The following is a 27464-nucleotide window of genomic DNA, read 5'->3' on the forward strand; positions in this document are numbered from 1 at the left end:
AAGAAATCGTAGAAGGGTTTATCCAGGGCTTTGGTATCTCACTGACAATGTGTCTGGTGCTAGGTGCAGCTGACCATGCCTTAACCCAGTTTTATCTGGTAAAGTGAGTGATTAGAGGTCTTAGGGCCAAAACAATCTCAACCTGTTCTCAAACGTTAAATAGGTAAGAAGCCTGTGACACTTGCAAGGAGCCAGTCATTTCAATGTGAGGGCCTAGTGTGCCACTTTTGGTAAGCGGACGTGGTGCTGTGAGATGAATCTGAGTTAAGTGGTACAATGCCGCCACGCTCCCCAGAACCCAGAAATGGTTTTGGTTCATATAGCTAACAGGACAGTGGTCATCAAAGTTTGAATCCACTAATGACCATGCCTTAACCCAGTTTTATCTGGTAAAGTGAGTGATTAGAGGTCTTAGGGCCAAAACAATCTCAACCTGTTCTCAAACGTTAAATAGGTAAGAAGCCTGTGACACTTGCAAGGAGCCAGTCATTTCAATGTGAGGGCCTAGTGTGCCACTTTTGGTAAGCGGACGTGGTGCTGTGAGATGAATCTGAGTTAAGGGGTACAATGCCGCCACGCTCCCCAGAACCCAGAAATGGTTTTGGTTCATATAGCTAGCAGGACAGTGGTCATCAAAGTTTGAATCCACTAATGAGTCTGTAACAACTCACCTGCCAAATCAACTGGTCCTGAAAATGGATTGTTCTGGAGCATCGACCACTTAACCAACTCTCACTGAGAGAGCCACAGTGGCTAAGCTGTGACAAATAGGAAAGCCACTGCATTGCACATGGAAAGCCAGACTGAGGGCGTGGCTGGAGCTATCGAAGGTGCAGCTCTTGGTAGCAGTACCAAATTTTCAAATAGGAACTTTGAATGCCCAATTGGTAAAGGGTTTTACATGAACAGCAATTGTACATGGCTCAGTCGGTTCTAAGAAATGACCAAGCACCATTTGGGACAGGTGATGACCTTGGTTGCCCTCAGCAAGCTAGAACAGATGTGCCCCAGGATGAGTCCAAGCCATGGACAGCACTCCAGCTCTAGAGGCATCCATGTCCATTGAGCTCTCTCTATTACTCCTGCATTAGGAAGCTTGAGGGCTGAATTGTACAATACCTAGGGGTAACATAGCTATTGCTGGCCATCTATACATTTTCACTATAACAACTTAAGGATTTTAGAGACAGAAGCACAAATTACCAGGAGGTGTACAACATTACCACCTTTGTGACGTTCTGCAAATGCTGCAATAGAGCAGAGTGCAAAAAATATTTGTTAATCACTCTGCTGCATTATTACAATCATTTAAATGACCAGCAAAGTCACTTAATACAAAAGAAAAATGATACTTGCCCTGCAAACATCTGTCTGTGTCATGTAGTGCTGTAGATTTACATGCTGTGCATACTCCTGTTATCTAGTGTTGGGTTCTGACGTTTACAACTTGATTTTACTTCGAAGAAGTATTTTCGAGTCACCAAACATAGTGACTCTGCCTATTACTGGTAATGTGCAAGGGCATTGATTCCATTGTTAGATTGTCTTTTTCCTGCACAGAGGGCAAGACTGTAGATGGAGTATAACAATATTGCAAAGATGACCATGCAAAGTAATTGAGTCTGCAACAAACACTGCTGACTGGGGAGGAGGGTGAGCACATGTGAATCTACAGGACTACATGCAACAAACAGCTGCTTACAGGGTAAGTAACATTTTCTGTTCCAGGCATTTGTGACTGTAGCTACACATGCTGTGCACAGATTGTAAAGCACTCCTCCCAAAAGCAGTGGCTTAGCCTGAGGATGTTGCAAATGAGAGGTGCACAGCAGGTCTGCACACATTTGGGGAGCTAGCATGCAACACCTCTGTTGGAAAATGGTATGCCCCTTATATGGCTTGGATTGCGACACAAAAAGACTGATATGTCTGACAGGACAGCTTCATTGGAAAGAAATTTAGAGACCTCCTCGAAGAGGGGGTTAAGATCATGTTGTGAAAGAACCACTCTAATATGTTGACCCTTAAAGAAAAATTCTTCCAAGTTAAGGAAGTAGGTCCTACTGACCCACCTGGTGGAAGTTATGGTTACAAGCAAAGCCATCTTCCAAGAAAGGGATCAAAGTGAGCAAGAGTGAAGTGGTTTGAAAGGAGGGCCCACAATCCTCATGAGAACTGTGTTGAATGTCCACACAGGAGCAGGATGCGTTTGGGGTTGGATGGGTAGTTCGAGGCCTTCTATGAAAACCTCAGTAGCTAAAAGTGGGAGTAGGGTAATATGTTGCCTATTCTGTGAACAGGCGACACAACCATCACATTTTTAATGTAAAAGAGGTGTAATTTAGACCTGCTTTCTGCAGGTGGAGGAAGTACCAGGCAGTGTCCTGTACTGACTTTGCGAAAGGAATGCCACGTGTAGCGAACGAGTACTGCAGGAATTTTGCTGACTGCACATCAGCCCCTACTGGTAGGTCTGTTTGTTTTCTTTAAAATAAGTATGCACTTTACCAGGAAGTAAAGGTTTTCAAACCCTAAGACCTTGGGAACCGGACCAAAAGGTAAGCTGTTGGGAGGTGAGGTGCCATAAGGTGTGGATGGTGAGAAGGTCCCACCTATTGGGGAGCTTCTCATGAGAAACTGATGGACAATTCATGCAGAGTGCCAAACTTTGACTGGAGTATCCATATTAGAGCTGGTAGAAGGAAATCAAGTGACAGTCACCACAGCACCAAAGTAAACGGAGTGGAAAGGGCGGAGAAAAACTATTCACTGACCAATTCACTCACAGTGTGCTGCTTAAGGGCTGTGGGTGTTGCTGCCGTGTGGTGAAGCTTGGGCATGTTGCGTTCTTAGCTGCAGCTGGCAACTACAATGAACACATTCCTTCCAGCGTTGCAATTAAAAACAGAAAAGTAGTGAGACTTTTTCGTTGTGTATGATAGAGGACATCTGAGTGGTTGGTGTGGAGGACCAGTGAGACAGGCGCCCATGTTTTGCAAATGGTGAAATAATTTAGGTATACTCCCTAGCCAGTAAGAAAGGCGACCGCTGTTGGTGTCTCCTTCAGAACCGTGTTGAGGAAAAAAAGGCCATCCCTGCAATAGGTAAATTGCGTTGATCTACTGCAGCGAGTGATGCTTACTACCCCAAATACCAACACTAGATCTATATTTTCTAGAAAGCCCTCCCCATGAGACCCTTGTGCCCCTAGGCACTTCGCAGAGGGTGCCTGAGTAAACTTACGTGAGGAAATACAGCAATGATGGGTGCCATCATGATAAGCAAGCATAACCCTGAGATGACTGTTACCCGGCAACCTGGCTGAAAGACGTTACAGGTTTGAAAGTGACAGCAGTATTGTACTTGCAAAAAACTAGAGGGTGGGACTTGGCCACATTGGTTGGAAACCCTAGGCTTTGAGGGGGCAAACAAGTAGTCTGGGTGTGCGTTAAGAACTGGTGTTGTATGGCTAACTTGGTCAGCCAATTGCCCAGGTAAGGGAAGACCTGGATGCTGTGTCTTTAGAGGTAAGTGATCATCAAGGCCTTGCACTTGATAAACACCTCGGGGCAGTAATTATGCCAGATAGCAATATGAACTAATATTGAAGTTCACTCACCACAGTGAGCCTTTGATGTGCTTAGTGGTGGTCCAGGTACGATAAGACGTGGATACCATGGCATGAGAGCTAAGCAGTCACAGCAGCCATGCACTTGATAAACATCTTGGAGGCAGTGATTAAGTTAAATAGTAACAATTTGAACTAATATTTAAGTTCACTCACCGAAGACCGCATGTGTCCTCGATGAACTTGGGCATGTGGAGGTAGGTGTTCTTCAGGTTGAGGGAAATTATGAAGTTGTCTTTTTTTAGAAGCGGAATGACACCCTGGATCGCCACCATGTGAAAGTGCTTACAAAAGGACAAATTTGATGCAGAATCTGAGGTTGAGGATCAGTCGGAGAGATCTGCCTTCCTGTGGTATGAGAAGGTATAGGAACATACTCCTATGTCTTGGTGTTTAGTATGGACAGGATGTGTGACTCTTTTGCAAGCAGTATATGCTTGCAGAAGAGGCTGTGGTCCTATGGACATGTGTGTTTCTGGGATGGATGTGTGGTGAGGTGTATGGTGGACCCAGGCAGAGGTCCCAACCTATACTATCCAAAACCCACTGTTGTGAGATAATCTCTAATCCCATGGTAGGTAAAAAGAGATGGAATTGTTCAGTTACGTGCGTTGAAAAAAAAAAACATGTTGGGGTGTGTGTATGGGGAGTCAGTGCTTAGTAGAGAAGCCCCTTCAGGGGCTGCATCCTAACCCTCTGTTTTAACCAATATTGGATGTACGCCGCCTCCCCTAGTGACCCATGTAGATTGATTGTTTTACTACAGTTCGGGAGAGGATGCGAGTGTATTTGAGGGAAAAGCTTTTGCTTTCTCATGAAAAGGGGTGCCAGGAAGGGATGGTGGAGCCGACGCCTTTGGCAGTCTTGCAATTCTTCTTAAATTGACCTAGCGTCTGGTCCACTTGAAAACCGAAAAGATGCATGCCATAAAAAAGGTGAGTTAGTCAGATGTTGTTCAACTTCCGGTGTTAAACCAGAAACTCGCAACCAGGCATGTCTGCATAGAAGGATGCCACTATTGGCAACGTGACCAGCTGTGTCTTGGGAGATTTAATGGTAACATGGGGATGGTATTCCCTTCAGTGACTAATGCCTGGCCTCTCTGTTTGAACTGGCCCAAGAGGTGTTGTAACAGCATCCAACCTCGTCCCACTAGACACGGACGTACTGAGAGAGTAGTGCATCAAAATTAGCGATACGCCAGTGTGCAGTACGTTGCCCCTCACACTTTTAGCTGCTGCTTCTAGTTCCTGGCTCTCCCAGACTGGTGGGGTAACATCCCCGTGCTGTGCAAACAAATTAGGGAATATGGCAGCAACTAACCTCTGATGCAGGGAGGGTCAGAGGGGGCAGCTTTAAACTTTTTGTCCACCCTCAGAGTTATAACACGAGCCTTGGTTTGCTCCTCAAAGGTATCAGTGGCTGAAGCATTGTAAGGTATTGCATAGACCTCTGCGTGGGAGGTAAGATCTCTGTGAGGAAGTGAGCATCATCTGACTCCTTATGCATGATGACCATTTGGTAAGAGGCAGACCTCGTGGTATGCTGGGGTATTATCACGTGAAGAGGGCTGAGCCAGATATAGATCCGGGTCGGTATCACATGGTGGGTCCAATGCATAATCCTCCCATGTAACACTGCAGGAGTGAGTGGCACCTGATGGGTCATGGTAGTGGTCAGGAGACATATATCTATTCCCCCCACCACGGTCTGAAGGAGGGGAACACTGAGGGACAATAGGGGATAGGGCTCCTGTGAGCATGGAGGCAGTTGGGCGTGTACGAGGTGACAATGCCCAGGGAGGAGAGGGTGAAGAATGAGGTGTCACAGACGAGCTCTGGACATGGAGCCTAGGTGTCTTGGGCACAGAGTTCAAGGGTGGATTGATGCCCTCCTCAAAAGTCAGCTTTTGACAGAAAAAGACAGAATATCGTAAACAGAATATATCTATTCTCAGGTGAGTGTGAGCTTGGTGTTGCTTGGAGTCAAGCTCCTGCTGGAGCCGCTGATGGACAGTGTGCTCAGAGGCATCAGAAACGAGAGAAGAGCCTGCACTGGATGCCATCTTTTCTGTGCCAAGGAGGGTAGGCTCACCCCTGAAAATTTCCACGCCGAGTCTGGCATCGAAAGGCATTTCGAAGGGGATACTGAAGGGCCTGAGCAGTCGGCTAGTGAGAGGTAGAGCTGTGCTTTGATGCCCAGACCACCTTCAGTGAGCTGGCACAAGCCAAAATGTGTTGCCTGGGTGAGGTCGATGCCGAGAAGCTTACCGAAGTCAAAGTCAGCAGGTGGGCTGTGGAACTATGCTTCGATGCTGGGTGTGGCTTGAAGGAGCTGGTCAAAGTTAACAGGTGTGGCTTGGAGCCATGCTTCGACACCATGGGCGGCTTGGAGGAAACTGCAGCAGATGACAAGTGTGACTTACAGTCATGCTTGAATGCTGAGGTTCGGATCTGACTCGGTATTTCGGTGCCAGCCATGGCCGTGAGGCAGTGGCAGACCTGAAGCCTCATGTTTGGCCCACAAACCTGAAGCTCGATCCTCTTGAGGACGATGCTCGGATACTGAGTATTGTAGAGGTTTAGGAGGAGTGGTGTTGGTACTCACTGTGGTCAGTCTGTTGGAAGGGAGTCATTGACATCTGAGTCTGATTTGCGTTACAGCTCGTGGACCTGAACTTCTGTGGGAGTCCTTGGGAGCTGCTCGGCATAAAGCACCTGTTTCCCGAACAGGTCTGGTGTATCTTCTGAATGGTGGTGCGCCATAGCTGTCGACGTTGATCTCAGCGATTTCGAAGGGTCTTCTTACCCCAGTAAGACACACTGAGCATGAGAATTCTTGATGGTCTGGGGACAGACAAAAGGTTGAAAACCGGGTGGAGTTCTTTCCTGGGGTACTTTGCTTGAAACTTTGTGCAGAAGCAAAATGGAGTTCTGCCCATTACTTGTTCTTTTTCTGAAGCTGAGGGGGTGTGAGGGGCCAGGCCCCACAAATGGCCTTCGAGGAAGTTTATCTCGAAAAGGGGCAATGGTGCAAGGACGATGGGAACTGACGGAGAAATACACTGTTTCCGCAACCAATAGGGGAAGAGAGATCTGCCTGCCTGAAAGAAACACATCTGAGCCCGATGGCAGAGAAAAAAACAACAATCCAACAATGGAGTTGATGCTCATTAGCATTACCAGGAATAGGCGGAGTCACTAGGTATTGAGGTTCAAAAATACTTCTTTGAAGGAAAACAAGTTGTACACGCCTGGGCCCAACACTAGATGGCAGGAGTATGCACAGCATGTACATCTACAGACACACATGCCTCGAACATGGTGTTTTACCTTCAGGTGTTTTGTAAGTCTCAAAGCTAGGATTTTTGGGATGACATCATTGAAGTGGAGGCCATAACGATAGGTTCTTTAATACTGCTCTGACAAAATACTTTCTGTGCATTTCATTTAAAGAATTCACCGTACCACAAACATGCATCAAGATATGTACCTGCTGAATCTCCTTGTGTGTTGGTATTGTTCGTTCTGTGTACCCCTGATGCTTGAACCATGAACAGATTGTCTGCAGAGACCTGTAGGCACAACCCCAGCCATTGTCATCAATGCGATCCTGCATGTAATGATGATATGTGTAGTTTCCTTGGACAACAAACATCTGTTCAAGATAAAAAAAAATAGTACATGCTGTGCCACATGAAAATTAACTACGGTTGTTAATGCAATTATGAATATATGAAACAAGAATCTACACCGAAAAGGAAAAAGAAAACATTAGTCATAGTTATGTTTCCAGTGTACTTTATGGCACCAATGAGCTCTGGCCATGACTTTGAACAGATACAAACTCTGTGCCATTGAGGACCACACCCATCCGTGGATATAAATATTTGGACTGGCTAGGTACACATAGCACTTACAAACACACTTTCCTACAAAAGCGGGACTGCAGCACCAAAAACTACATTCAGGAGAAATGTAATGTGACAGGTGGCTAAATGGCAAGAGATACCATTGAACAAGGCTATAAAGCATTAATGCAGTTAACACAGATATCAACACTGACCAAAATTTACAGCTCCTGCTTTCAAGGGTTTGCTACAGTGTTAGCCAACAAGGACAACCCAGTTGTCACAATAAGGTGAACAGTTTATGGTTGTCAACTATTTGCAATGTTGTTTGTAACATTTTTAACCATGGATGCATTGCCGTTAGGAGTTTGTGGCTTTACAAAATTTTATCCACTTTGTGAAGCAACATCTAAGTATTTTTGCAACATCCAGGTAAGTGTGATATTCTGCATAGCAATTTAACCATTACAATATACTTTACCTATGAAGGACTATATGCATAACTGTTTAAACTAATGCAACATTATTAATGTCCAAACTGGGATCAGGAGATTTACTTATTGATAAGTAAGTATTTGATATTATTGATAAGTATCTCCCAAGATAAAAAAAAAAACACAGTTAGGTATTATTTTGATTTTTTTCAAGAACTGTCATATTTTCTATCTTTTTTGATTACTAGAACACATAGTTCAATTCAAGTTGTCTTTATCCCTAAAAAATAAATTGTTTATTCTATTGAGCAATGTCGCTAGGAATCCACATAAATACATACTGTTGAAGGTGTGCTGCTGCTGCAACCAGCTCCATTCTTTAGGCCCCAGTGGCAGCAAAATAGTGAAATACTAATCTGGAATATGTTCAAGATTAAGTCGCTCAAAACTCGGGTGTATGGCTTCACTAGGGTATCGGAGACACTGCACCTGAGGGCTGAATGTGTGAAGACGTGCTCCAGGCGGTACAATATATATTTCTTGGGAGTCCCTGAAATGCTGAGGAGTGAATCTATTTATGGAGGATTGGATCTTTAATTTGCTAAAAACAATGGATAAGGAATGGTTTCTTACCTTTAACTCCAGTTCTCTCGTAGGGGTATTTCCATGATAGTCATAAGCACTGAATAGTTCCGTGCGCCTGCGGGGACCCCGGAGCACTGATCTGAAATATATTCTTAAGTGCAAATAGCAGCCCTTTTGAAAAGGGCCTGTCAAAAACCACTTAAGAATAACACTGTGCAGCCTATGTGAACAGCTACACAGGCCAAATTGTTGAAAAGAAAGACAGCTGTAGTGTAGATGCATCTTCAAACACACATTTATTCTAGAAATGTAATAAAAAATACATTCTCATACTTTATTTACACCTCTAATGAGAATAAAACAATGCAGGGCAGTGTAGCCCATAGGCTGCCATTATACAGGATGTAAATAGAGCTGTGCCTTTAAGAAAGTAAAGTCTTCCTGTATCCCATCATGCACAGCAAAAGGCAGTTGCCTCAGTTCTTTTGTGGAGGCTTGTAACCTGACATGAAGGAACAAAAACAACATTCGTTGTAGTACCAACATCGATATTATTATGGCAACTTTTCGTATGTCAGCTCCACCCGGGAGGAGGGAGGGTTGCTTATGACTATCATGGAAATACCCCTACGAGAGAACTGGAGTTACAGGTAAGAAACTATTCCTTCTCTCGTAGGGGATTTCTATGTATAGTCATAAGCACTGAATAGACTAGCAAGCCCATGCCCATAACCGCGGTGGAGTAGACAGAATAATACTGAAAAACATGAAATCATGCAAATAGATTCTTGAGCGAGGCCTGTCCGACCTGCGCATCTGCCCTAGCATCTGTATTAAGGCAGTAATGTTTTGTAAAGGTATGGACCGATTTCCAAGTGGCCGCTTTGCATATCTCTGCCAAAGGGATATTTCTCATTAAGGCCGCAGTAGCAGCCTTCCCTCTAGTAGAATGGGCTTTTGGCCTGCTATCAAGAGATTTATTCGCTAGCTGATAACAAAACACTATACATGAAACAATCCATCTGGATAAAGATTATTTAGATGTGCCCAACCCTGTTCTAACTGGGCCATAGTTAACAAAGAGCTGCTGTGATTTACGCAAGCATTTTGTCCTGTCCAAGTAAAACTTTAAAACCCTCTTTACGTCAAGAGAATGCAGGGTTCTCTCGGCAGGGGTAGTTGGATTTTGAAAGAAAGTTGGTAATGAATCCGTTTGATTCAAATGAAAGTCTGAAACGACTTTTGGTAAAAAATTTGGATGTGTCCTCATCACTACTTTTGCAAAATGAAAAAACGTGTAAGGTTCATGAGCACAGAGGGCCTGGATCTCACTGACCCTACGAGCTGATGTGATCGCAACCAGAAAAGCAGTTTTCCACGTAAGGTGTTGTAACAATGCTTTATGGATCGGTTTAAACGGAGGTAGCATCAGACGTGAGAGGACAATATTCAATTCCCATGGAGGAGATGGTCTCCTAATGGGAGGGAAGACCTTTTTCAAGCCCTCCAGGAAGTCCTTGATGATTGGAATCCGAAAGAAGGAGGGTTGAGAGGGGCTCTTTCTATATGCCGTTAGAGCCGCTAGGTGTACTTTTATGGATGACAATTGTAATCCAGATTTTGCCAAACCTAATAAATATGGCAGAACAGTCTCCTCTCCGCAGGATATTGGGTCAACGTTGTTGTCCAAGCACCACACGCAGAACCTTTTCCACTTGCATGCATAAGATGTCCTTGTGGAAGGCCGCTTCGCTTCCCGTAGGATTGCCATACAGTCCTGAGGTAGATTCAAGTGACCATATGGTACTAACTCAGGAGCCATGCTGCCAAATTCAACGATGAGAGGTTGGGATGAGATATCTGGCCTTGGCCTGATGTGTGGCTTGAGTGACCGGTGAAGGAGGTCTGGAAACCACCATTGGCGTGGCCATTCTGGGGCAGTTAGAATCATCTTGGTGTGGGCATTGGACAGCTTCTGGAGGACTGCCGGTATCAGGGGAAGCGGTGGAAAGGCATAAAGAAATGCTCCTGACCAGCTTATCCACAGGGCATGTGCCTGGATGGTAATATCTGGAGGCGAAGTTTTGGCATTTTTTGTTTTCTGGGGATGCGAATAGGTCTATAGAGGGGGTACCCCACATGGCAAAAATGGAATGGACGACGTCGTCGTGTAATACCCATTCGTGGGTCTCGTCCATTGTGCGGCTGAGGGCATCCGCCTGTACATTCTGTATGCCCGGAAGGTGAGTTGCTACTAACGACAGGTTCCTGGCTAGAAGCCAATGCCAGATTGTTTGAGCCTCTTTCGATAAGATCCTGGACCTGGTGCCTCCTTGTTTGTTTACGTAATACATGGTGGCCACGTTGTCCGTCTGGAGGAGTAGAGTTTCTGTCCTCAGAGATGGTAGGAAGGCCTTGAGCGCAAGATGGACTGCGCGAAGCTCCAACAGGTTGATATGATACAGACACTCTCTCTGTGACTACTTGCCTTGGACTCTAAGGTGATCCATATGCGCTCCCCATCCAAGCAGCGATGCGTCTGTTACGATGGTTTGAGCTGGAGGCTGTTGTTGGAACGGAATCACCACCAAAAGATTGTCGGGTGAACACCACCACTTGAGGGACTGTAAGGCGTGGGGAGAGAGGAGGACTCTGCTCTCCCAATCGTCCATCAGTTGACACCATTGATCCTCCAGGCACTCTTGTAAGGGTCTCATATGAAGGCGAGCATTGGGAATGAGGTGGATGCAAGACGCCATCAAGCCCAGTAGAGAGGATATTGCCCTTGCAGTGGTCCGAGGTGTTTTCTCAAGCTGCTGGCATTTTTGGAGAATCGATAACCGTCGTTCCTCCGAAGGAAACACCTTTCCTTGTTTGGTATCTATAATGGCCCCTAAGGAATGCAGCCTCTGAACAGGTGTTGCTGTGGACTTGAGAAGATTGACTTGAAGGCCCAGGCTCTGGAGAAGCTGCTGAGACCAGTTGAAATGCTGTTGAGCCTCTAGATAGGTGGAGGCTTTTATGAGCCAATCGTCTAGATAGGGGTAGACGAATATTCAATGCTTCCTCAAATGGGCTGCCACCACCGCCATGCATTTGGAAAAAGTTCTCGGTGCTGATTTGAGGCTGAAGGGTAGAACCGCAAATTGGTAATGACTTTTTCCGACGATGAACCTTAGAAATTTTCGATGTTTCTCGCTCACCGGAATGTGAAAGTAAGCGCCGCGGAGGTCTATCGCGCAGAGCCAGTCGCCCTGACGAAGTTGAGGGTAAATTTGGTGCAAGGATAGCATCCTGAATTTTTCTCTGCGAATCCACTTGTTTGCTATCCTTAGGTCTAGAATGGGACGAAACTCTTGTTTGTCCTTCTTTGGTACCAAAAAGTACCTTGAGTAAATCCCCTTTCCGTGCTGATTGATCGGGACGGGCTCTATTGCTCTCTTTTGTAATAGGGTTGCTACTTCTAATTGAAGAGCTTCGAGGTGGTGGCTGACTGGTTTGGGTGGAATAGATGGAGGAGGACTGATGAACCTGAGAGCGTAGCCATTCCGCACAATATTCAATACCCAGGCGTCTGATGTGATGCGTAGCCACTCGTCCAGATGATTTGAGATACTTCCCCCTACCGGAGTGGATAACGGAGGAGGGGGAAGCAAAGATTCAGGGCTTAGACGCGGGTGCCTGACGAGTTGTCTGGGTTTGCGGTGTGGAACGACCCCCTGTCGACTTTCGTTGTGTCGAGAAGGTTCTTTGATGCTGTTTTTGCTGCTGGGGTCGTGAAGCCATCCACTGAGGCGTTTGATACCTGTGAGTGAACAGCCTTCGTTGGTAGGGACGGAATGCTTTTCGTTGTTCCCTTGGTCGTTCAATGCCCACCGCTTTCAAAGTGTCTAGCTCAGATTTCATTCTCAACATCTCGTCATCGGCATGAGAGCCAAACAAGGTGGAGCCTGAGAAGGGTAAATTCTGAATTCTCTGTTGTGCCTCTGGTTTGAGAGATGTCAAGCGTAGCCAAGTGTGCCTTCTTAAGGCCACTCCATGAGTGTAGTTATGTGCCGATAGCACTGAAGAGTCAGCAGCAGCACTTATCACCTGGTTGGAGACCATGGCACCTTCACTCATGATCTCCAAGAAATCTTCTCTTTTCTCTTTAGGTAGATGCTCCGCAAACTGTAGCATAGAGTCCCAAAGAGCACGATCATATCTACCTAATAAAGCAGTAGCACTGGCTGCTTTCATTGTGATGGCTGCGGTAGAGCATACTTTACGACCTGCGGCATCGATCTTTCTGCTCTCCTTGTCCGGAGGCGAGGAGGAAGACGGAGATGTAGAGTGCAACTTTTTTGCCGCTACTATAACCACCGAGTCCGGCACTGGATCCGACCTTAGGAACAGAGGGTCTTGCTCCGGTGGGCGATACTTTTTTATAAGCCTGGAAGGAGCAGTTTTAGTTGTTGCCGGTGTCAGAAATATATCCATTGCCGGTTCAAGAAGACCCGGGACCAGTGGGAGTAATGGTCTTGAGGATGTTCTCTGATGTGAAGTCTCGAAAATCACCGAGGTCGATGGAGCGAGTACCACCAGCGGGATGTTTAGTTTGGAAGCCCCGTGTACTAGGACCTCTTGGAAGGTATTCACGTCATCTATGGGAGAAACTCTCGGAGACGGTGAGTCAGACAAAGTTGGAGAGTAATCCCGTGTGGAAGAAGAAGAATGTCTATGACGTGAATGAGACGATCTTTGAACTGATTCATGTCGATGGTGTCGAGAGGAGGAAGAGCGTCTCGAGGAATGCCGGGAATGTCTTATGGATTCCGCTGGAGTCACTGGGACGGACTCTGAAGGAGGAGCCGGAAGAGGAGCTGTAGGCGCCACAGGTGTCTGTGGCAAAGGTGACTGCTGAGGAGACGGCTGAGGTGAAGTTGGAAGAAGAATGAGAGAGGCCGAGGATTCCGAGGTGGTATAAACCCTTCTAGGCCTCTTTGCATGTCTCCTCGACGTCGACACACTTCTCGACGTCGAAGTACGGTGACGGCGGGTGCCTCTCGGCGTTGACGTCCCTCGTCGCTGAGATCCTCTCGACTGTAATCTTCCTCGACGTCGGTGGGATGACGGCGAGCGTCTTTGGCGGCGAGCACTGTCCCTCGACGTCGATCGCCCTCGTCGCGTCGACGGCGACCCAGACCAAGACCTTCTTGACGGCGAGCGTCTATGCCGTCTCGCCGGCGAAAGGCCTCTTTCTCGACGGTGAGCTGGTCCTCGACGGCGAACATGTTGGCGCCGTTCCCGGTCGCGACGTCGATGCCCTCGACATCGTTGGAGACCTATGTCGTTTTTGAGCCGGTCTGGCAGTCGCTCCAGAGGAAACAGGAAGAGCCCTGGTAGAAGACTGACCTTCTCCTCGCTCTGTGGCAGATTGACCACTTCTTCTCCTGTCCTCTCTTGCCTGAAGTCGAATTTTCTCTCTGTCGCGAAGAGTTCTTCTGGAAAAAGTTCTGCAGATGTCACAGGAGTCAGGTTTGTGACTGGATGGTAGGCAAATAATACAGACCTGGTGTGGATCTGTTTTGGCCTTTTTTCTGCCACAAGAAGGACATTTGTCAAACAGTGAAGGCATTCTAAAGACAGAAAAACTTTAAATTTCTGTCAGAATTTGGCAGGAAAGGCTGGCAAATGTTCACTCAAGATGAAAGACGTTGAGTGAAATTGAAATTCAAAAGGTTTTAATTTAATTTTCTGTCAAAAAAGGCTTTGTGAGGTAGAGCTCAATGTTTCAAGGTCCTGTCAGAAGGAGCTGGAAAAAAAGAACTGAGGCAACTGCCTTTTGCTGTGCATGATGGGAGACAGGAAGACTTTACTTTCTTAAAGGCACAGCTCTATTTACATCCTGTATAATGGCAGCCTATGGGCTACACTGCCCTGCATTGTTTTATTCTCATTAGAGGTGTAAATAAAGTATGAGAATGTATTTTTTATAAAAATTTCTAGAATAAATGTGTGTTTGAAGATGCATTTACACTACAGCTGTCTTTCTTTTCAACAATTTGGCCTGTGTAGCTGTTCACATAGGCTGCACAGTGTTATTCTTAAGTGGTTTTTGACAGGCCCTTTTCAAAAGGGCTGCTATTTGCACTTAAGAATATATTTCAGATCAGTGCTCCGGGGTCCCTGCAGGCGCGCAGAATTATTCCATACTTATGACTATACATGGAAATCCCCAACGAGAGAATTTCAAATACGTCTATCTATTTTCATCAATTGTCACCCCAAGGACCATAACAGCAACACTTCTCAGCAACAGTGACAGAGGTGACATTATTCAGGCAGTGAGAGGCGTGGTTCTAGTTCACTTTGAGAATGCCAAGATAATAATATTCTAGATTACACTTAGCCTGTTCAGAAAATCAGACAGAACTTTGACATAAGCAAAAATAAAGATGCACAACTTTGGCGTGAAATATATGCTTCTGTTCCCTGCTCACTGTGGGTGACAAAGTATAATGTTGTAACGTGAATCACAGTCACGTTGTTCACGAGCCAGCACGTCTCTTGGATTCCACAGCGCATGAGGAAATATAGAATGTTGTGGGATGACGATTCGGGGATTTGACAGTTAAGGAGAAGATGTGGAGTGGATCCAGAGGTATTACGGGTCTGGGGCTGTAAATAAAGAACCTAATTTAAGCTGTCCTGACTCGATTACTACAGAAATTGCCGACGAGCTGGCACAGCCCTGGACATGCAGAGCAGTCAGTGGGGATTCATTCCCCAGCTGTGAGGAAATGACGGAGATTTGTTCACCAGCTGTGAGGAAACGACGGAGCGTTATGTAAGATTTGTCATGTCATGATTAATTGTTCAAAAGTGATGTGCGTTGGCCTGCGTTGATACTGCATTACTCTTTGAAATACAAGGGGTGAGTTTAAAATTTTCACTAGTTCTATATAAGGAAGAACCTAGTTCAAGGAAATGCTGACTGTCTTTTAGTGTATGTGCGCACATTTCTATGATCAAGGAATCAGTGTGGAGACGGACTGTTAATGACAGACTTATTCACTAATGCATACAGCTGCTGATATTATACATTTATGCAGATCAATTAATTGGAACCATTAATTTTGTGAGCGCAGAACGACAAATTGTTTCATGGTACTGTGATCATTCAAGGAACACTGCTATATTGTTAATACGGGTGCGCCATCTACTGGCTCACACATGCTTTGACTAAATTACAGGCCAACAATCCTACAGTGAATGCTTCTATATATTTCACATCCAATTTTGTCACTTGGTAACTTTTGAGGACGTCAAACACAATTTAGGGATTAAGTAAGTTGCAGGAACCACATTATATTTAACCTTTTGTTCTCAAGCTTCTCAACAAACATGTGTGCATTAAATACATTAAATTTAACTAATGCACAACCATTTTACCTGTAAATGGTGAACCCACTATGCCTTGGAAGGAATGGAAAGAATACTTTTGCAATTATATTGACACTTTTGAAGAAGAAGATTTCTCTCCTGAGAAAAAGAAGAAGGTATTACTATATTACTTAGGGCCAGGAGGGCTTAAGACGTACAACCAAGTAGAAAATAAACCACGAGAGGGTGGACATGTATTTATGCATGCATTACATTGCATCACATTTTTCACCTATCGTCTGTGTTGCTGTGGATAGGTACAAGTTTTTCCAGAGAAAGTAGGGTAAATCTGAAAGCGTTGATGACTATGTGGCAGCACTTCGTAATCTAGCATTAACTTGTCGTTTTAGATCTCTGCATAAAGAACTAATTCGTGACCAAATCATTATGCATGCAAGCAATCCAAATATTCAGGATAAATTGTGGGTCAACGGTGAAGCACCCTTAAAGGAGGTAATAGCTCTGATAAAGAAAGCGGAACTCGCAGGAAGATGTGCCAAAGTAGTTATGGATGAAAAACAGGAAGTAAAAGAAGTTAGCAAAATTTCAAGTACAAAATACAGGAAAGTGGATGAAGATAAGAAAGGTCTACAAGAAGACACAAACTCCAGACGTAAAGTTGTTGGAGATTTTAAAACTATGAATGTGGGTCAAAAAAGGTGTTATGGGAGCACTGACCATTTAGCATACCTTTAAGAAATGTCCTGCAAGAAATCAAAAGTGTTCCCATTGTAATGTGGTAGGTCACTATGCAAAGGTTTGCAGAAGGAAAAACAGCAACAACAAAATGAACGTTAAATGTATTAGGGAGGACAGTGACTCCAATTCTGATGATTATGAGAACAACAATGTACACCATGTTTTTTGCATTGAATATGATATCTTAGATGTAGAGCAAGTTAAGAGGAGGAAACCTATGTGTGAATTGAATATTGGGGGGTGATGATTAATGTACTTGCAGATTCTGGATCACCCTTTACCATAGTGAATGAGGATGTGTGGAAAAACAAAATTGCAGAAGAATTAGGCACACATCTTAACAAATCTGATGTAGTAGCCAAGAGTTATACAGGAAACAGAATTGAATTTTTGGGTTTACGTGAACTAGAATTTCTATTCAAGGATAGAAAGGCCAAGTGCAAATTGTACGTATCTAAAAAGGGACCGTCAGTCTTAGGTTGGGCTGACCAGGGTTAACTAGGAATAATATTAGATCCTAACAACCCTGAACCATTGTTGGTTCAGAGTAATATCAATATAAAGAAAGAAGAATGGTTTGAGGCATATCCGGAAGTATTTTCTGGGAAGATAGGGAGGCTTTATGATTTTGTACACAAAATAGAATTAAAGTCTTCAGCGATTCCGTGTGTTCATAAAGTCAGGCACATACCTTTGTCCATTAAAGAGGAGGTTCACCAAGAATTGGCGAAACTGGAGGAGGATGGCATTATTGAGCAAGTTGAATCAGCTGAATGGGTGTCTTCGTTAGTGGTAGTTAGGCGAGCCAATGGGAAGGTAAGATTGTGTGTGGACCTTAGAGAATTAAATAAAAACATTCTAGTTGATCAGTATCCATTATCCCGTATTAATGAAATGCTTGCTGCAACAAAAGATGTGGGCTGGTTTTCAACTATTGATTTAAAATCCGCTTATCATCAGGTGCCCTTACACCAGGATAGTAAAAAATACACAACTTTCATAACACCTTTTGGATGTTATCGATTTACCAGGGTACCCTTTGGTTTGGCATCAGCTGCTGCGATGTTCCAGAGGATTATGAGTAACCTCTTTAGTGGAATCGATGAAGTGATGTTTTTTCAAGATGATATCCTGATTATGGGGAAAAATAAGGCGGAGCATGACAACAAGTTGAAACTAGTTTTGGAAACTATTAAGGAAAAGAGGTTAACAATAGAATATAGTAAGTGCAAATTTGCTCAAAATGAAGTGGAATACTTGGGCCGTTGTATCAGCAAACATGGCATTAAATCTAAACAAGCTCTAGTGGAAGCCATCAAAGATGCTCCATGTCCAACTGGGAAAGATGATGTAAGAGCTTTTCTGGGTTTAATCAAATTTTATTCTAAGTTAATTATGGACTTTTTAAAAAAACGTACCATATAGGACAACTACTTAAAAGCAAAACAAAATTTCTTTGGTCAAAAGATTGTCAAAATGCATTTCAAAATTTGAAAAAGGATATTTGTAATGCACCGTTTCTAAAAGGGTTTGACCCAAAATGTAAGACCATTGTTACAACTGATGCAAGCAATAAAGGGTTGGGTGCGGTATTGACCCAGTGTGATGATGTGAACAAAGAATGGGTTGTTGCCTTTGCATCACACTCGTTGACTCCAGCTAAAGAAAAATATTCGGTTATAGAACGGGAAACACTGGCTTGTGTTTGGGCGTTGAATCATTTTCGACAATTTGTGTGGGGACTCCATGTATTGTTAAGATCGGATCATAAACCTTTGACAAAAGTGTTAATAACTGCAGGCTTGCTAAATGCCTCCCCAAGATTGAGCAGAATGTCAGTAAAATTGTTAGACTTTACTTATGATGTTCAGTATTGGCCGGGGGTCAAAAACAGAGTAGCAGATTTTTTAAGTAGATTGTCATTACCTGTAAGTGATACAAATGAAGTGTTGGACGATGAAAGCTGCGTGGCTGGATTATTTGATGATGGAATGGAAGGCATTGATATTACGCAATGGAAAAAGGGCTGGAATAAGGATGAGAAATTAAAAGAAATAGCATGTTACATGTTAGGGTTGGCCTAACAAAAAAGAACTAGGGACAGATGAAAAAACATTCTGGGAAATAAGAAATGAACTTAGTTTAGAGAATGACATAATGTTCAGATGTGGGAGAGTAGTACCTCCAGTATCTCTTAGGAGGAAAATTCTAGATTTATGTCATGAAGGACATCTTGGAATATCAAAAACTAAACAAAGAGTCAAAAACAAATATTGGTGGCCAGGTATTGATACACAAATTGAAAGGAAAATACAAGACTGTATGGAGTGTAATAAGTCTGATAAATGTCAGAAAAAATTTAAACCACCTCTATCACCCATTATATGCCCTGAGATGTCCTGGGAGAAAATTGGTTTGGATGTAGTAGGTCCGGTGGAATGTAATGAGGGTGAATATAAATACATTCTGGTTGCAGTAGACCATTTTTCAATTGTGCATAAGGCAGAATGTGTAAGGATCATTTCATTTTTAGATGGAATTTTTATGAGAGAAGGTCTACCTAAGATATTGATTACTGACAATGGACCTCAATTTATTGCTGAGAAATGTAAGACATTTTTGAAAAGGAATGGTATCGTTAACAAAATCAGCGCTTTGTACCATCCAGAGGGAAATGGTTTAGTGGAACGCTTCAACAGGGTCATCAAAGGTAGCATCCAATTGGCTAAAAGCAATGGTTTGAACTGGGAAAGTGAATTGTATAAGTTAATTTGGGCTTATAGAATTACTCCTAGTAGTGTCACTGAAGTAAACCCATTCTCTTTGATGAGGGGTCGTGAAGCTATTGCCAAAGATCTTGGTTGGTTATCTTCAGTAAAAAAGGCTGAGTGGTCATCAGAGATAGTGAGAAAGAAAATTAATTTGGCCCAGCAAGCATATAAGGAATGGTATGACAAAAAAATCGGAACCAGAGAATCTAATGTGAAATGGGGAGCTTGGTTGAGAGTTAGGAAAGAAAGGAAAGGTCAGAAGGGAGAAAGTAGATTTTCTGAGCCTCTCAGAGTGTGGGAAGTGTTCCGTAACTCAGTTAAATTAAGCGATGGGAAAGTGTGGCATTTGGGCAGAATCGCAAAGTGTAGGAATGACATACAAGCTGAGAGAGAGACAGTCCAGAATTATGATTGGTTAGAAACTGATGTTGAAGTGGATAAGGAAGTGCCTAATTCAGATGCACAAACTGATAAGAGGGATCAGACGTCATTTCAGGACGATGAAACGTCTGGTGCTCAAAACTTGCAGAATAATACAAACAAGAACAGCCAAACCAATACTGGAAGATTTGGTAGAATCATTTCCAAACCAAAAAAGTTTGATGATTTTGTATGTGTTCATACTACTTAACACCACACAGGTTAGATGAGTTGTTAGTATAAAGAGTTAGTAGTCATTCATCCATTGTGTTGTGTTTATAAAAATGTATTTGTTTTGTTAGTTCAAGTATGTAATAAGATATCAGTTATTAAGTGTATGTTTATTTCAATTGAACATGTAAAAGAGGAAGATGTGTTGTAACGTGAATCACAGTCACGTTGTTCACAAGCCAGCACGTCTCTTGGATTCCACAGCGCATGAGGAAATATAGAATGTTGTGGGTTGACGATTCGGGGGTTTGACAGTTAATGAGAAGATGCGGAGTGGATCCAGAGGTATTACGTGTCTGGGGCTGTAAATAAAGAACCTAATTTAAGCTGTCCTGACTTGATTACTACATATAACACTTCACAGAACGGGAGGCAGCTTGTTTTTGGCTGGTGGTGCAATGGGGTGGGGGCAGGAATTGGGTAGATGGTTGAAAAGACTGGAGGAGTTTCGTTGGTTCGGGTTGGAGAAACCGCAGCTGATTGTGAAATTAGGCCATAGGAGTCAGATAACCCAGGGAAAAGGATGTATCTACATTGATCTATCTGACTGTGAAGGGTCTGCCAACCTCGGAGACAGGCTGTCGCACTGCCTGATGGCTCTGTGGGGCCTATGCTGTTGCTTCTTCGTCATGGACAGAGTTTCCAGTGACTCTCGGAGGGAACAGCAACTTGATTAGGCCGGTGTTTCTATTACTGGATCCTTTAGATGGTAAGGGCCCTCTCGATGTTACATAATTCATATACAATGAATATGCCCTCTCTCAAAGACCTTGTTCTAAATATCTGCCTGATCTTCTTCACTGTCTGTATGATCTCTTAAATCCTAATGGACTTGGGATGGAGTCAGGGCAGCCATGGATGTCTAGGTTCTCACTCTGCCCAATATTTGAACCTTTGCATTGATAGGAGAGTTATTGGGTGACAGAGACGTAATACGGTGGGGAGGCTGATAGTTAAGAGACTCACTGTACTGAGGTGTGGATTTAGGGATTCTGAGATGAGTTGTATTGAATTATGATTTTTGTTTCCTAATGGTGTTTTAGTGTTGTTTAAGGGGAAATGCAGAGTGCTTATGAAGTTCAAAAATTGGTACGAGAACGATGACTGTGAATGAATGGTGATGAATTGTCAGATATACTTATGCCCTGAAATGGCCTTACTAGTTCTGGCCAAGAACAGAGAAAGGATTAAGAGTGGTGCCGCCTGTCAAGTTTAAATAAGCATAAACATAATATGGGGCTTTTCCAAGAAACACATCTACTGGTAAATGAATGGCAATTCTAGTAGAGGCTTCAGCTGGGTGGCGAACTTGGCACAGAAGGACCTTTAATTCCCGGTAGAAAAAACATGGATTGGCTCAAATTTCTGTTTTTTGGCAGTGTGTCAGAATATTGAAAACCCACTTTTTAAGGGGAAGAGAGAAACACCTGACTAAATTTCTTTCGTTCCAAGAGGATTTATATGTAAAGGAAAATGGACAGGTGTCTCCCACTCTAAGCTGCAACGATTTATGCTCATTCAGATAAGGAGTACTGGAAGTCAGACAACTTTGTCTGATATAACTACACATATATACATACATATAGATATCTATATAAATTATGTACGCACACACATACATATACATATGCATATACATATAAATGGCAACCTGGGCAGAACATTTTGGTCACTAAAAACATAGTTCACCTTTGGAAGCCACTGCCCTTATCGGTCATGGGTTGGATAGCATTGATTAAGATGGCAGTGTGCCAGCATTTCCTATATTTTATTTTTAATCTTCCCTTATCACTTCCCTATTCCTTTTTTCGATACTGGATAGGCACCAGGTGAGTTTATTTGGCACACAGGCGGCAGACGTGTGGCTCCGACTACTCTTAAACTTGCAACTGAGGTTGGCGCCATGGGACTCCTGGATTTTGATCAATACTATCTCGCAGCACAGCTTCAGTGGTTGGCTTGCTGGCTTGTGAGCTATTCCCTCTCTGAGATAGGCTTGGGTCTGATGACCTCCATAATTCTGTCATTAAATTTCCCCTACCTAGGACTCCCTGCCGCTATGCACCACGCTACACTGCCTCGGACGTTCACAAGCACTTCACAAACATAGATCCCTCTATGTTTCTGTGATCCCCCTAGTAGGATTGGTGGCCCTCAACAATACCGTTAGACCTGTCACCTTTTGGCACGTTTCCTGTGTCCTTTTGCCTTCTGACCTGTTTTTATGGAATGCTGGACTCTGTTTTATTGTTTCTGCGCAGTTTACCACTGCTGATCAGTGCTAAAATGCAAGTGGTCCCTGGTGATTGGTTTATCCATGATTGGCATATTTGATTTACTCATAAGTACCTAGTAAAATGCATTATGTGTGCCCAGGGCCTGTAATTCAAATGCTATTAGGGGCCTGCAGCACTGATTGTGCCACCCACATGAGTAGCCCTGTGAACATGTCTTAGACCTGCCACTGCAGTGTCTGTGTGTGTGTAGTTTTAAACTGCCAATTCGACCTAGCAAGTGTACCCACTTGCCAGGCCCAAACCTTCCCTTTTACTACATGTCTGGCATCCCTAAGGTAGGGCCCTGGGCACGGTGCATTGTATGTTAAAGGTAGGACATCTACTGATGTGTTTTACATGTCCTGACAGTGAAATACTGTCAAATTTGGTTTTCACTGTTGCAAGGCCTATCTCTTTCATAGGTTAACATGGGGACTGCTTTAAATACCTTTTAAGTGCAGTTTCCCATTGGGAGTAGATAGAGATATGGAGTTTGGGGTCTTTGAACCCACAATTTAAAAATACACCTTTTGGTAAAGTTGGTTTTTAGATTGTCAGTTTGAAAATGCCACTTTCAGAAATTGGGCATTTTCTTGCTTAAACTATTCTGTGCCTCTGCCTGCTTGTGTATTCCACGTCTGGGTCAGACTGAAAGTTGGACTGCTGTGAATTCCCTCTAGACCAGTGGTCTCCAAACTTTTTAATGCCGCGCCCCCCGCTGAAAAATAAATCCTCAGAATTTTTCACAATTATTTTATAAAGATGGCAATGTTTAAATATGTCTAGACCTATTTGGACATTGCAGTTAAGTACTGTTACCTTTTTAAAAATGCAATAATATGCTTGTGCTTAAAAGAAATCCCTGTTATCTGTATAATGCTTCTTTTGGTCAGAGTCTGGCGCCCCCCTGGGATCACTTAAGGCCCCCCAGTTTGAAGACCTCTGTTCTAGAGAGTGACAGAAAGGAGCTGAGGTGTAGCCTGCATATCATGATGCGTCTCCTGACTGCACGGTGACCTGATGACGCCGCACGGAGCTGTGCCCCACACTGTACCGCAACCCTGATCTCACTGACACCGCCAGCTGATGCCATCACCGAGCCGCTGCTTGCATCGTGAACTGTGGGCCCCGCACTCCGCATCACCTTGCTCACACCACAGCCAAGGCATCCTCGACGACGATGCTCCACGCTGACACCGACGCCGCTGCCTGCACTGTGGTCTGTGGCCACCGCTTGTGTGGTACACGAAGCACGTCCCGTCTTGCAACGCAGCCCCGGTCCACCGACGCCAGGGCCATCGACTCCAGCATTATCAACCGACATCCCTGTCTGCACCGCGACCCGTGAGCGAAGCATGGAGCCCCACTCACGTCATACAGCCGCCTTGGGCCCAGTGCTTCTGCAACAATGATGAGGCTGCCTGCACTGTGACCTGCAGACACTGCACGTCCCACCGCCCTGCTTCACACCGCAGCCATGGTCTCACCGATGCCCCAGGATGCCATCACCGAGCTGCTGCCTGCACCGTGACCTGTGCGCAACACACGCTGCATTGTCCCACTTAGCACTGCAGCCGTGATGCCATCAACGTCAGTGCTCCTAACTTCGTCATCAGCCCGGAGTTCCATCTGCAACACGTGACTTCAAGGGCCCGACGACCCCCTCCGGAACCAACGCCTAAAACACCGCACTCCGGATCTTATTGCAAGGATTACGGCACCCTGCAACTCCAAGGTACTGTTTGTGGGTCTTCCCGACACCGTAGCTGGCCCGCGTTGGCGTGGCCAGCCAGAACAGTTGGATTTGTTGTTCATGATGCCGTGACAGCCCTAGACGGACCTATCAACTTCAAGGAACTGTATTTTTAAGTAATTTATGCAAAATTCGTATATTTCTTACTGTATATTGGTTTTTTCTTGTTTTGGTATTGTTTTATACCTTGCCCCAAGGGTAGGTCGCTCCCCCTGCCGCTGCAGCTCCTCCAGCTCCTCCAGGTTCCTGAGACCCACCTCACAGTAAGTACCCCCCACCTCCCAGCCCCTCGCTCTGCCCCGCGCTACTCACCCTCTCTCCTGCTTCTTTTCTTCTTCTCTGTTCTTCCTCCTCGCTCCTCGTCTGAAATCTTCTTCTGTACTCTTCTTTTCCCCGTCTTCTCTCTTCTTCTGTGTGCTTCTCAGCCTCTCCTGTCGCCTCTCTTCTTCCTCATCTTCTTCTGTGGTCTTCTGTGTTCTTCTGTGTTCTTCTGTTCTTCCGGTCTTCTGTCTTCTGCCCTCGGCTCTTCTGCCTCCTCCGTCTTCTTCTCCCCGCGCCTGCCCTCCTGCTCCTGCCTCATCCCCCTCCCTCACTCGCATCCCCCTCTCTATCTCCCCTATCTAACCCGTTCACTATCTACCTCCCTCACTCCTCCTATCTACCTATCTCTCTATCTCTCTATCCCACTATCTAACTCCCTCACTCTCCACCTCCTCCTATCTTCCTATCTCTCTATCTATTTCTCTATCTATCGATTTCTCTATCTATCTATTTTCTCTATCTATTTCTCTATCTCTCCCCCCCTCCCGCCACCCCCTCTATTACCTATCTTCCTAGCCTCTCACTCTACCTCTCACCCTCACCCACCTCTACAACCCCCCCCTCCCCTATCTTCACAACCCTACTCCTATCTTTCTCCCTAATCTCCTAAACCTCCTAATACTCACCCCCCTCCACCCTTAAACCCCCCTCCCCAGCTCTTCTCACTCTACCTGTCCCCCCTCCCTCGCGCTTTCCCGCCGCGACCTCCTGCACGCCCCGCCCCCCAGCTCCCATTCGCCCCCAGCTGAGCCCTCCCCCCCCTCCTACCTCATATGGTGGCCGCTGCGCGACCGCGCCGCTGGCGCGCCAGAGGCAAGCCCGTCTGCGCCCAGCGCCACGACCCCTGGTCCCCAGCTCTCCCAAGCCCCGCTGATCCGCTACGACCCCACCACCCTCCACGCCCTCAACCCAGGACGCTCCAACACCTGCTTCCAAGCTCACCCCAAACGCACCCATGGACCCTTCGCCTGCAACTCCTGCAAACGCATCTTCCACCACGCAACTACCACGACCACAAGCACACGCGCCATCAACCACCTCAAGTGCATCCTAGTCAACGCTCGCTCCGTCCACAAACACGCCGTTGAACTCTGGGACCTCCTGGACTCCACAGCACCGGACGTCACCTTCATCACGGAGACCTGGATGAACGCCTCCTCTGCTCCAGACATCGCCACCGCCATCCCCGAAGGCTACAAGATCTCCAGGAAAGACCGCACCAAACAAGCAGGAGGAGGTATCGCCATCGTCTTCAAAGAGTCCATGAGCGTCACCACCTCCACCGAAGACACCCCTCTCGCCGCTGAACACCTGCATTTTCAGATTCGCGCCGACCCGAGGACCACCCTCAGAGGATCCCTCGTCTACCGTCCTCCCGGACCACGCGCCCCTTTCAGCGACGCCATCGCCGACTTCATCTCCCCGCACGCCCTCGCCTCACCGGACTACATCCTCCTAGGCGACCTCAACTTCCATCTGGAACAAAACAACGACCCCAACACCACCACCCTGCTCGACAACCTCGCCAACCTCGGCCTCAAACAACTGGTGAACACCGCCACCCACATCGCCGGACACACGCTCGACCCTATCTTCTCCGCCAGCAAACACGTCTTCTTCAGCCACACCTCCGCCCTACACTGGACCGACCACAGCTGCGTTCACTTCACATTCCGACGCGAGACCCGCCACCTCCGCACTCAACCCATCCCTCGTCGACAGTGGAACAAGATCCCTGAAGAGCAACTCCTCTCCGCACTCTCCGCCAACCAACCCACCCTCACCACCGACCCCAACGACGCAGCCCTCAACCTCACAAACTGGATCTCCAACTGCGCAGACAACCTTGCTCCCCTCAAACGCATGCATCGTCAGACCAACACCAAAAAACCTCTCTGGTTCTCTGACACCCTCAAAGAATCAAAGAAAACTTGTCGCGCCCTTGAGAAAGCCTGGCGCAAGGACCACACCGCTGACAACATGACCGCCCTCAAGAACGCTACCCGCGAACACCACCACCTGATCCGCGCTGCCAAAAGGAACTTTTTCACCGACAGACTGGACAAAAACAGCCACAACAGCAGAGAACTCTTCAGCATCGTCAAGGAGTTCTCCAACCCCAGCGCCAACGCCAACGCCGTCACGCCCTCACAGGATTTGTGCGAATCCCTCGCCACTTTCTTCCATCGCAAGATCAGTGACCTCCACGACAGCTTCGGACACCAGACCCAACCAAACACCACCGAACCCACATCCCCGGCCATCACCCTCAACAACTGGACCCACATCAACACGGAAGAAACCAAATCCATCATGAACTCTATCCACTCCGGCGCCCCTTCGGACCCCTGCCCGCACTTCATCTTTAACAAAGCCGACGACATCATCGCCCCGCACCTCCAGACCGTCATCAACTCTTCTTTTTCTTCTGCTACATTCCCCGAATGCTGGAAACACGCCGAAGTCAACGCCCTACTAAAGAAACCTACGGCTGACCTGAACGACCTGAAAAACTTCCGCCCCATCTCTCTTCTGCCTTTCCCAGCCAAAGTAATAGAGAAGACCGTCAACAAACAGCTGACCACCTTCCTGGAAGACAACAACCTGCTCGACCCCTCACAAACCGGATTCCGAACCAACCACAGCACTGAAACCGCCCTCATCTCAGTCACAGACGACATCAGAACCCTGATGGACAACGGTGAAACAGTCACCCTCATTCTTCTCGACCTCTCGGCTGCCTTTGACACCGTCTGTCACCGCACCCTAATCACCCGCTTCCGCTCCACCGGGATCCAAGGCCAGGCCCTGGACTGGATCGCCTCCTTCCTCGCAAACCGTTCCCAAAGAGTTTACCTCCCTCCGTTTCGCTCAGAACCCACCGAGATCATCTGCGGCGTACCTCAAGGCTCATCGCTCAGCCCGACACTCTTCAATGTCTACATGAGCCCCCTCGCCAACATCGTACGCAAGCACGACATCATCATCACCTCCTACGCAGACGACACCCAACTTATACTCTCCCTCACCAAAGACCCCGCCAGCGCCAAGACCAACCTACAAGAGGGTAT

The 27464-nt window shown here is 45.8% G+C and overlaps 1 protein-coding gene across 2 annotated transcripts in view; it reads right to left on the reverse strand.

The window, feature by feature from the left end:
• Positions 1-27464, reverse strand: part of UFSP2 (UFM1 specific peptidase 2) — a 222589-nt gene that overhangs the window by 128100 nt on the left and 67025 nt on the right. For both annotated transcript variants that reach the window (XM_069199705.1, XM_069199695.1), the window contains exon 8: positions 7121-7285. In XM_069199705.1, coding sequence (XP_069055806.1) covers positions 7121-7285 — 165 coding nt within the window. The remainder of the gene's footprint in view (positions 1-7120; positions 7286-27464) is intronic.

Source organism: Pleurodeles waltl, chromosome 1_2 (genome assembly GCF_031143425.1).
Source record: "Pleurodeles waltl isolate 20211129_DDA chromosome 1_2, aPleWal1.hap1.20221129, whole genome shotgun sequence".
NCBI lineage: Eukaryota > Metazoa > Chordata > Amphibia > Caudata > Salamandridae > Pleurodeles > Pleurodeles waltl.